The sequence below is a fragment of the Bos mutus genome, chromosome 22 (genome assembly GCF_027580195.1).
Source record: "Bos mutus isolate GX-2022 chromosome 22, NWIPB_WYAK_1.1, whole genome shotgun sequence".
Classification (NCBI taxonomy): Eukaryota; Metazoa; Chordata; class Mammalia; order Artiodactyla; family Bovidae; genus Bos; species Bos mutus.
In genome coordinates this window covers 51,768,075-51,778,063 of record NC_091638.1, presented here as the reverse complement: position 1 = coordinate 51,778,063, position 9,989 = coordinate 51,768,075, and the positions used below count along the sequence as shown (strand labels likewise).

The window sequence follows — 9,989 nt, the reverse complement described above, 5'->3', positions numbered from 1 at the left end:
CTTGATCCCTGTCTCCTGTACAATGTCACGAACCTCAGTCCATAGTTCATCAGGCACTCTATCTATCAGATCTAGGCCCTTAAATCTATTTCTCACTTCCATTGTATAATCATAACGGATTTGATTTAGGTCATACCTGAATGGTCTAGTGGTTTTCCCCACTTTCTTCAATTTAAGTCTGAATTTGGCAATAAGGAGTTCATGGTCTGAGCTACAGTCAGCTCCTGGTCTTGTTTTTGCTGACTGTATAGAGCTTCTCCATCTTTGGCTGCAAAGAATATAATCAGTCTGATTTTGGTGTTGACAATCTGGTGATGTCCATGTGTAGAGTCTTCTCTTGTGTTGTTGGAAGAGGGTGTTTGTTATGACCAGTACATTTTCTTGGCAAAACTTTATTAGTCTTTGCCCTGCTTCATTCCGTATTCCAAGGCCAAATTTGCCTGTTACTCCAGGTGTTTCTTGACTTCCTACTTTTGCATTCCAGTCCCCTATAATGAAAAGGACATCTTTTTTGGGTGTTAGTTCTAAAAGGTCTTGTAGGTCTTCATAGAACCATTAACTTCAGCTTCTTCAGCGTTACTGGTTGGGGCATAGACTTGGATTACCGTGATATTGAATGGTTTGCCTTGGAAATGAACAGAGATCATTCTGTTGTTTTTGGGATTGCATCCAAGTACTGCATTTCAGACTCTTTTGTTGACCATGATGGCCACTCCATTTCTTCTGAGGGATTCCTGCCCGCAGTAGTAGATATAATGGTTAATCGAGTTAAATTCACCCATTCCGGTCCATTTCAGTTCGCTGATTCCTAGAATGTCGACATTTACTCTTACCATCTCTTGTTTGACCACTTCCAATTTGCCTTGATTCATGGACCTGACATTCCAGGTTCCTATGCGATATTGCTCTTTTCAGCATCGGACCTTGCTTCTATCACCAGTCACATCCACAACTGGGTATTGTTTTTGCTTTGGCTCCATCCCTTCATTCTTTCTGGAGTTATTTCTCCACTGATCTCCGGTAGCATATTGGGCACCTACTGACCTGGGGAGTGACTTGCGAAAAGGATACAATTTGACCAAAAAGCCTCTGAGGCAATACCTAGACTGTGAAACCACATCACACAGAGGCCTACCTCTCTTTCCTTCTCCAAGGCTGATGTGTAACCAGTGCCATCCATCCAGCTTCCACCTTCCGAGGGGCCCTGTCCAAGCCCCCAAGGGTCCCACAGGAACAAAGGAGTCCAAGAGTTACCCCAGACCTCACAGTTACATGGTTGTTCCTCCCAAGACCTGTACAAGAATTTCCTTCTTGGCCCGTGGCCCCTCTATTCCTTTGGTTCATTATCCTCCCATCTGTGTTCTCAAACCGCCTCCACACTGGCCACCCCAGCGTGGTGTCCCAATCAGGGCACTGGACAGAAAGTCACTTGAGGTCAAATCAGAAGAGACTTCCTGAAGGCTGTGGGATCCAAGAAGTAGAGGTGCCGAGTCTCCTTGGACATCAGGGAAGGCTTCCCAAGGAGGAAGGTCAGGGCAAGCAGAGGGATCAGAGGCAGAGATGGGAGACGAGCAGGGGGCTCCGAGGGGCCTGAGGGGTTGGGGGGATGAGGCAGCCTGACACCCGAGGCCCGCAAGTCTGGGGTGAGGACAGCTAAGAACAGCAACCATCTAGGCCCTGATGCCAAGTTGGGGGAGTGTGGGCTTGGGAGGCAGTGGTGACATGGTCAAATGGGCAGTGTGTTGGAGCCCCTAGAAAATAATGTGGAAGGTGGACAGTGGTCAGGGAGAGCCTGGTAATCGGGGAAGATGGAATCTTGAGATTGTGGATTCACTGAGAGGAGAGAAGCCTGGAGTAGGCCTAGGGCAGGGGTGATGGGAGGTCAGGGCAGTGTCCTCAGGAGGAAGAAGGAGTAGGTGGGGCTCCCAGGCTTCCAGCTCAGGGCTCCTGTGGCAGCACCCAGCCAACAGCCAGGTGTGGACCACCAGGGCATTCATGGAGTCTTGAACCCAGAGACAGAGCCATGATGCGTGTTCAGGAGAACTGGTGTCTTGAGAAGGGCCATCCCCAGGAATGTGTGAAGACTGGGAGGAGAAGCAGCCCAGATGCTCCTGAGCCAGCTCTGCCTCCTAAGAGGAGAGTCCTTGGAGGAGACTCAGCAGGAGCCCCCAGGGAGTTGGAGGGGATCCAGGAGAGCAGGGACAGGGGAGAATTGGTCAGGGGCAAGTTCAGGAGGACAGGGGGTCCCCCGAGTCTGTAGAGATGAAGACAAGGCTTGAATGTGAATGTGGATCCAGTGAGGACTGGGTAGCCTTGAGTGTAGAGAGGGCACTGAACTGGGGTCACAGTGCAGATGACCTTTCTTATGCTTGATTGGGGAGGGGTCAGTTGAACAGGCAATGCCTGTTGGTGGGTATCTGTGAAGGAGGACTTTACTTTTTACCATTTTTATTTTGTATTGTAGTATAGCTGATTAAGCTAGAGGAGAACAAAGCAACCCACTCCAGTATTCTTGCCTGGAGAATCCCATGGATAGTGAGCCTGGCAGGCCACAGTCCGTAGGGTCTCAAAGAGTCTCAAAGAGTCAGACACGACTGAAGCGACTGAGCACACATGCATGCACACATAGCTGATTAACAAACCATGTTATGATAGCTCCAGGTGAAGAGCAAAGGGACTCAGCCATCTGTATATATGTATCCATTCTCTTCCAACCTGGAGGCGAACTTCCTAACTGAGAAACAGTGGAGATGAATCCAGGAGAGAGGACAGATGGAGCCAAGCTCCTGACAGGCTGATGGCTGGTCCCAAAGACAGGATGGTGTGGGGTTGATGGCTGCCTAGGGACAGGCTGGGTGGGTAAGGCTCAGAAGGGGTTGGTCCTGTCATCCACTCATCAAATGTTAAATGAGTGCATACTGTGTGCCAGGCAGTGCCTAGAGCTGGAGGTTGAGTGCTGAATACACTCCTTTACCCTGAATCCCGAGGAGCCCATGGTGTGGAGGCAGAGGGGATGCAGACAGTGCCTGGTCCCTCCCTCTCCTGGAGGACACAACCTTCTTGAGCAAGCCTGCCGGTGACACTCCCCATGGGATCTAGGAGAGGCCAAGAAGTTGTCAGGAGATGGAGAAACCATTTCTTCACCTTGCAAACGGGCCTCCCTGCCCACTGCCCAGAAATCCCATGAGGCAACAGCAAGGCTTGAGGTAAGACCAGCCCACACCCTGGGAGGAGGGCAGGGATGGGGCGGGTCAGGAAGACTCCTGGTAGAGCTTTTGCATCAGGGCTCAGACTGGGCATAAAAGAAGGGTCCCTCGGGCTGGGAGGAGGCAGACTCGGGACCATGGAGACCCAGAGGGCCAGCCTCTCCCTGGGGCGGTGGTCACTGTGGCTACTGCTGCTGGGACTAGCGCTGCCCTCGGCCAGCGCCCAGGCCCTCAGCTACAGGGAGGCCATGCTTCGTGCTGTGGATCAGCTCAATGAGAGGTCCTCAGAAGCTAATCTCTACCGCCTCCTGGAGCCATCTCCTCCCAGCCTTGGCCACACTGTCGCCCTTTCGCTCAGGCTGGTCCTCTTGTCAGGAAGGCACTTTTCCCTCTAGGTGGGTTCCCACCTCTTCCAGGAAACCTTCCCAGACCTGGGTCATCTCCCAGCACCAGGCTTCCTGCCTTAGCATCTCTGCTATGGGAACAGGCGCCCTGCACACCTGGCTCAGGCTCCCTGGACTTCTGGGAACTCCAGGGATGGGGGGGTCACAGGCTCTGTGAGGTGACTTCCCTCCTAATATCCCCTCTGAACCTCAGTGTCTCTCTGCCAGGGGGAGCTCTGTCAGCCTGGAGGCTCCAGTGACAAGGGCTCTTCCTGCAGGTGGCCCTGACCTCCCTCAGCCCCTGTGAGGGGAGGCGCTGCCATCAGCGCTGCTGTGAGGGCCGCTCCTGCTCTCTGTGTGTCCGTGAGGCCGGGCACGGGCTCTGTCCCCTCCCCTGTGCTCCCAGCACCAAGCCCAGAGCCGGACACACAGGGGGCTGGAGAGGCTGCCGTCCGGGTTGGGGGCAGGGAGACAGATCAGAGAAGGAAACATGAGCCGAGCCCAGTCTCCCCACTTTGATCCTCGACCAGGTGGAGGACCCGGGAGCTCGAAAGCCTGTGAGCTTCAGGGTGAAGGAGACCGTGTGCCCCAGACTGAGCCTGCAGCCCCCAGAGCAGTGTGACTTCAAGGAGAATGGGGTGAGCCTGGGGGCTGGGAGTGAAGGAGGATGCTTTCCAGGAAGCTGATCCGGGGACTTCAGGGGACAATTTCTCGTCCCTGGGGTGAGGTGGGGTGTGGCTGGCGGGTTATAGCCTAGGAGTTCCAGTTTGATGTCGAGCCTCCTTCTCCAGGTGCTGAAAGAATATGGGGTGACAGTCACCGTGGACCATTGGAACGATGTATTCACGTAAGCCGTTGAGGTGAGTGGCCCTTTCCGTGGTGTGCAGCTGACAATGCGGTGGTGTTTGGAACGTGCTTTGGATCAATAACCCCCACCCCAGTCCAGAGCAGACTTTGCCCCTGCCTTCCCGAGCCCTAGGTCTCCAGTCCTGGCTCTGCATACCTTAGAGCAGTGTGGTCTAACGGGGCCCCCAGGAAGAAACTAACAGAGAGGCAGGTTCTTGGCTCCACTCAGACCTCCTGAATCAGACTCTGGGGTGGAGCCCAGGCATTTGGATTTTCACAAAGCCTCCAGGGGGTTGTGAACATGCCAGGTACTGACTGGACTCATGGGCTTTCAGCCTCTGTTCCGTCCAGCTTTGCTGGGATGGGCTTGGACCCTGGAAAGGCCCAGGCTTCCTGTGGGCCTCAGTTTCCTCATCTGTTTACGGGTGTAAGGATTCAATTGCATGCGCCAAGGGTCATAGCCAGAGGTGAACGGGGACCCCAAGATTCCTGGAGTCCACCACAAATGGAATGTCAGATGGGAAGGGATGGGCCATGTCTTGACTGTCACCCAGTTCTCACCAGAAACCTGTTTTTATTGGTTCACAGCTTAAGAGTTTCAGGAAATTTGGCTCATCACCGTCAGTCCCACGAGAGTCCCTGGCAGTGGTTCCCTCTATCAATCTCCCTGCTCCACGGTTAGCTCCAGAAATAGTACCTCCATTTCCATTCCCCAGGCCACAGTTGAACGATATGCAGATAACTGCCTCATAGGGGTTTTTGGTGAATCAGAAGCTCAGGGAAGACCTCTTGGGATCAGTTTTGCCCTGCGTCAGCATCTGAAAAACAAAATCTTGTGAAAACAACTTCCTTCAGCCTTCAATTTCAATTGTCTCCCCTCTTCCAAGTTACTGGGACCTGTTAGGGGTGTGAGTATGTGTTTGTGTTTGTGTGTGTGTATGTGTTTGTGTGTGTGTGTGTTTGTGTGTGAGTGTGGTTTTTGTGTGTGTGTGTGTGTTTGTGTGTGTGTGTGTTTGTGTGGTTTTTTGTGTGTGTATGTGTTTGTGTGTGTGTGTGTTTGTGTGTCTGTGTGTGTCTGTGTATGGTGTATGTGTATGTGCATGTGTGTATCTATGTCTGTGTGTGAGGTCACTCCTGTGAACACAGAGAAGCATGAGGCCCCTGTTCCTTCCAGGAGGGCACGAGGCAGGCAGCAGCCCCAGGAGCTCCAGAACTGCGTCCCCACCCTCGGGTCCCTCCCGAGCCCTTCATCCGCCCCTGGCCTCCTCCTCCAACACCCAGTAGGACGTAAGGAGACCTGCCGTGGGTGCAGAGCTGGTGGGAATACTGTTCCTGCTCTCATGGAGCTGACAGTCCATGAGGGGCCAGGCTTCCCACCTTGTTAGACATTCACAGAGACGAAGTTCAGTCTCAGGGCTGAGCCTGCAGGTGCAACGCCCAGGACGTACCTCTGGCCCTTAATTCTGAAATAGTCTGCCCCTCCTGGTTTTTCCTGTGGCATTGTGACACATCACTGTTTCCTCAGCTGGGTCCCAGATTAAGCAGTGGGCTTGTGTTTAGGGGTCACATGGTTTAAAATTTGCACCATTAAATACAAGCATCTTGTCCATCAGGGTGAAGAGCTCGCATGAGGGTGAGAGGCACAGAGTGACACACAGGTCACATGTCTACTTGCCTGTGTAGACAAGGCAAGTCTTTCAGACACTGCCCATGTCCTGCCCACTTCCCACTCTCCAGCTGACCTTTGCTCTGGGGCAGACTGGAAGCACTGGGGAGTTTGAATCCAGGGAGCAGCTTCAACTAACCACTGGGGGTACTTGATGGAAAGACACCTCCTCTTCCCTGCTCCTTGGGTGGCCAGCTTGCAGATGTTTCACCCCTCTGCCTGAGATCCCCAGCCGGGTTGAGCCCTTGTCCACTTCCTCATTGATGTGTTCACTGACACCTCCTTTTCTGATTCAGGTCCTGCCCTGTCTCCCCTCTCTACGCTCCAGCCGGTGCTTTCTGGAATCGCCTCCCAAACAAATGACTTCTACTAAATGCTTGTCTTAGGTCTGCTTCTGGCCAACCTGTTCCCGAGAGGGACAGAGGTCAGGATCTCACAGAGCATTTACTTTGTTACCTGTTGGGCTTGTCTTCTCTTGGTGAGCTGGAGGGGCTGGTTTCATGCAGTTTAGAGGAACCTCATGCTTCTCACTCTACATCACCCCGAGTTGAGGGAAGAAACTCTACAGAGGAAACCGAGGGGGCTTTGTTGGGTCTGTGCCCGAAGATACAGACTTGCCAGAGCCAACTGCTAAATGGTCTGGGTATTTTTGAGCTGGTTGTTATACTCTTAGTAGCTTGAAATCAGCCTTGGTAGGAATATTTACATCATGGAAATTGGCAAGCACTCTGTATCAGGCCTGTCACAGTTGGCACGTTCCCGCCCAAACAGAGAGGGGGACCACTCATCAGGATGACACGGCGTCTGTCCAGGTCACAAGTGCCTTCAACTCCTTCCCATGGTTGCCCGTCCTGCTTCCATGGCAACCCACCTGTAGCCTCAGGCCTATCTTGCCCTTTCACGTTTTATATCAGTGTGGACCAGATGTCCCTTGGCATGGAGGAGGCATTCAGCTTGCATATGTGACCTCTGATAGCAGACAGGAAAGGATGCAAACAGTTTTTCCATCTCAACCCTTGAGAAGGAGACAGAACTGGTCCCGGGCCTTGTCAATGCCTTCTACAGTGACTGGGGAGAGAGTCTGCTGCTTGACCTTTTGACCTCTTACCCCTGAGAAGACAAGTGACAGTATTTCATGAATGGCATTGAGCATCTCTCCAAGACAAGCTTGATTTGTCAGTTCTCCTGCAATGGAGGGGACCCAAGCCCAGCAGGAGGGAAAGAAGGTGTTGCGGGGAGAAAATTACTCAGGAAAAAGCAGTGACTAGAGTGGTAGGATTAGAAGTAACACTCAGTTCAGTGCTCAAGGCAGGCATGCAAAAATAGTGCATAAACTTCCGAATTCTCTATTTTCAGGATCACCTACATTTTGCCTAAAGTGTTTGTGTCTCTCTTTCTCTTTCTCTCCTTCTCTCTCCCACTCTCCCTGTGTCTCTGTCTCCCGGCATTTTCTATGTCCCCAGTGTTTGGCTTTATTCAAGTGTGGTCCGAGTCGATGGCTGTGGTGCGAGCTCCCCTAGGTGGGGAGCCCATCGCTGGTGCAGAGTGAGTCTGTTACTCACAGTCCCCGGGGGAGCAGGAGCGGGTCATGCTGCCCACACAGGAGAGGACAGTCACAGCCCGTGTGATGTTCTCAGGGAAGGAATGGGCGAGGCGGGAGCGTGAGGCTGACCAGGTTGAGGATGGAGTAACTTGAGTAATTTCAGTGGGCTGGTGTGGGTGTGGGGGCTCCCCAATTTGTTGGCACCTGGCCCTGGGGTTACTAGGACAGAGATTTAGAGTCTCAGCGATAGAAAGGGTGGGATGGGGGTGCTGGTCGGTTTGCACGTGAGAGGTGGGCTGAGGGAGAGAGTGTTAGTTAGAGCATCTACTAACCCTGGGTGGAGCAGTGAGATGTGAAAACATCAGATACAGAAACGAGAACCCCTGGGTAACACAGGACCACTTGTATTACGTAATCATCGACACATCTGGAGTTTAATCTCACATCTCAAAGCTCTTTTATTCATTCAGATGGTACCTTATTCTCCCTTAGTTTTCTGTCTTCTTTAGATTATTTTTTAGGATCCTAGCTTGCAGGATCTTAGTTCTCCAAACAAGGATTGAACCCGAGACTCTGGCATTGAGAGCACCAAGTCGTAACCAATGGACGGCCAGAGAGTTCCCCTCTGGATTTTTTTTATGATTCTGTTTTATGTCCACTTTCGGCCGACTATTTGTACTTCTGTTTAAAATACTTTTATGTGATTGTGGTAGGGTTTACAGACAGAATTCATCTGTTATCAACGCATCTGTATTCAACAATATATCAACATACAGTGGAAGGGACTTGCCACAATATACTGACAACACTCTCTAGTGTTTTCATGTGTAGGCAATGTTTGTTGGTTGGGAAGCCAAAAGTTTCCATCTAATCGCTCTGCCTTCTGTGTTATCAATAGTGCAGGCGTGACTGAACAATAACAACAATACCCAGAGGCTTTTTCGCTGAGTGAAGTTGCTTGAAACATGAGGGCATTCCACAAAACGGAATCCCTGGAGCATCAATGTGAAATTGCTCCCTTTTATAAAGTACAGGCAGGAGGAGAAGGGGATTGAAGGCAGAAGGAAAAGGGGGCGACAGAGGATGAGATGGTTGGCATCACCTACTCGATGGATATGAGTTTGAGCAGGCTCTGGAAATCGGTGATGGACAGGGAAGCCTGGTCTGCTGCAGTCCATGGGGTCGCAAAGAGTCACTGAGTGACTGAACTGAACTGATAAAGTAAAAACCTTGATGCTCCTGGTACTAGGACTACCTCTGTGCTGAACATGAAATGCGCTTTCAAAGCTGGTCCCTTTTTCTCTTCGTAGTAAACAAAGCCACACTCCGTGGGGCTGTGGCCCCACGTGGTCCTGATGACATCTCTGATGACTCCTCTTTAGGCTGAGATGGTACTATAGGACGTCTTTTTTAGGTCACAAACGTCCCCTTTCAGGATTTCCCCGATGGTACAATGGTTAACACTCTGCCCTTCGAATGTAGAGGGCACTGGTTTGATCCTAGGTTGGGGAAGCTCCGTAGCCATTCCGTGTGGCCAAAAAAAAAAGGGAAGTAGTGACTTAATCCAACTAGAATGCAGTCAATAAAAGTGTATGATGCAGGGCACCCAAAGTCAGTGCTCTGTAACAACCTGGAGGGATAGGCTGGGAATGGAGGTGGGAGGGGAGGTTCAGGATGGAGGGGAGACATGTATACCTATGGCCGCTTCATACTGATGGATGGCAAAAACCATCACAATATTGTAAAGCAATTATCCTCCAGTTAATATATTGTGTAACCCTTACTGTGAGGGGTGCTGACATCGGGGAAAGCCCAGTTAGGACAGTGACATTGGTACAAATGCCCAGTGGGAGCCCTCCTGATCGGCTTGGCCACACGCGTGCCAGGTTGCTTCAGTCATGTCCGACTCTTTGCGACCCCATGGACCGTAGCCCACCAGGCTCCTCTGTTGACGGGATTCTCCAGGCCAGAATACCGGAGTGGGTTGCCATTTCCTTCTCCAGGGGATCTTCCCCAGCTCGGCCACATGGTGGCAGTAAAGCAGTTTAGAAGACAAGGGTGGCAGTTTAAGAAGGTGCTCACAGCACATCAGCTGGAGAGCTGGGGATGCAGAACTTCAAGAAAGCAACTCGCGGGTTGTACAGATGCCGCCCGCTCAGGCCGATCTGCCCTAGGAGCCTTTCCAGTGACACGTGCAGGGGGACTGAGAACCACACAGCCTGGAGCCCGGGGCAGAAGGAAGCCAGCAGCAGGCCAGGGTCTTCCTGCGGACACAGACCCAGCACAAGCCTGACGCTGCAGCCCATTCAAGAGGCGTCACTGGCTTGTTACTGGGCATCAGTGGA

At 52.0% G+C, this 9,989-nt stretch overlaps 1 protein-coding gene across 1 annotated transcript; it reads left to right on the top strand.

Moving 5' to 3' along the window:
- Positions 1–3,343: 3,343 nt before the first annotated feature.
- LOC102286079 (cathelicidin-4) lies at positions 3,344–6,474 on the top strand. The gene is made up of 5 exons (XM_070358963.1): positions 3,344–3,547; positions 4,120–4,227; positions 4,381–4,436; positions 5,610–5,722; positions 6,398–6,474. Exons 1-5 carry the CDS (start codon positions 3,344–3,346, stop codon positions 6,472–6,474), a joined length of 558 nt encoding a protein of 185 aa, XP_070215064.1.
- The last annotated feature ends 3,515 nt before the right edge of the window (positions 6,475–9,989 follow it).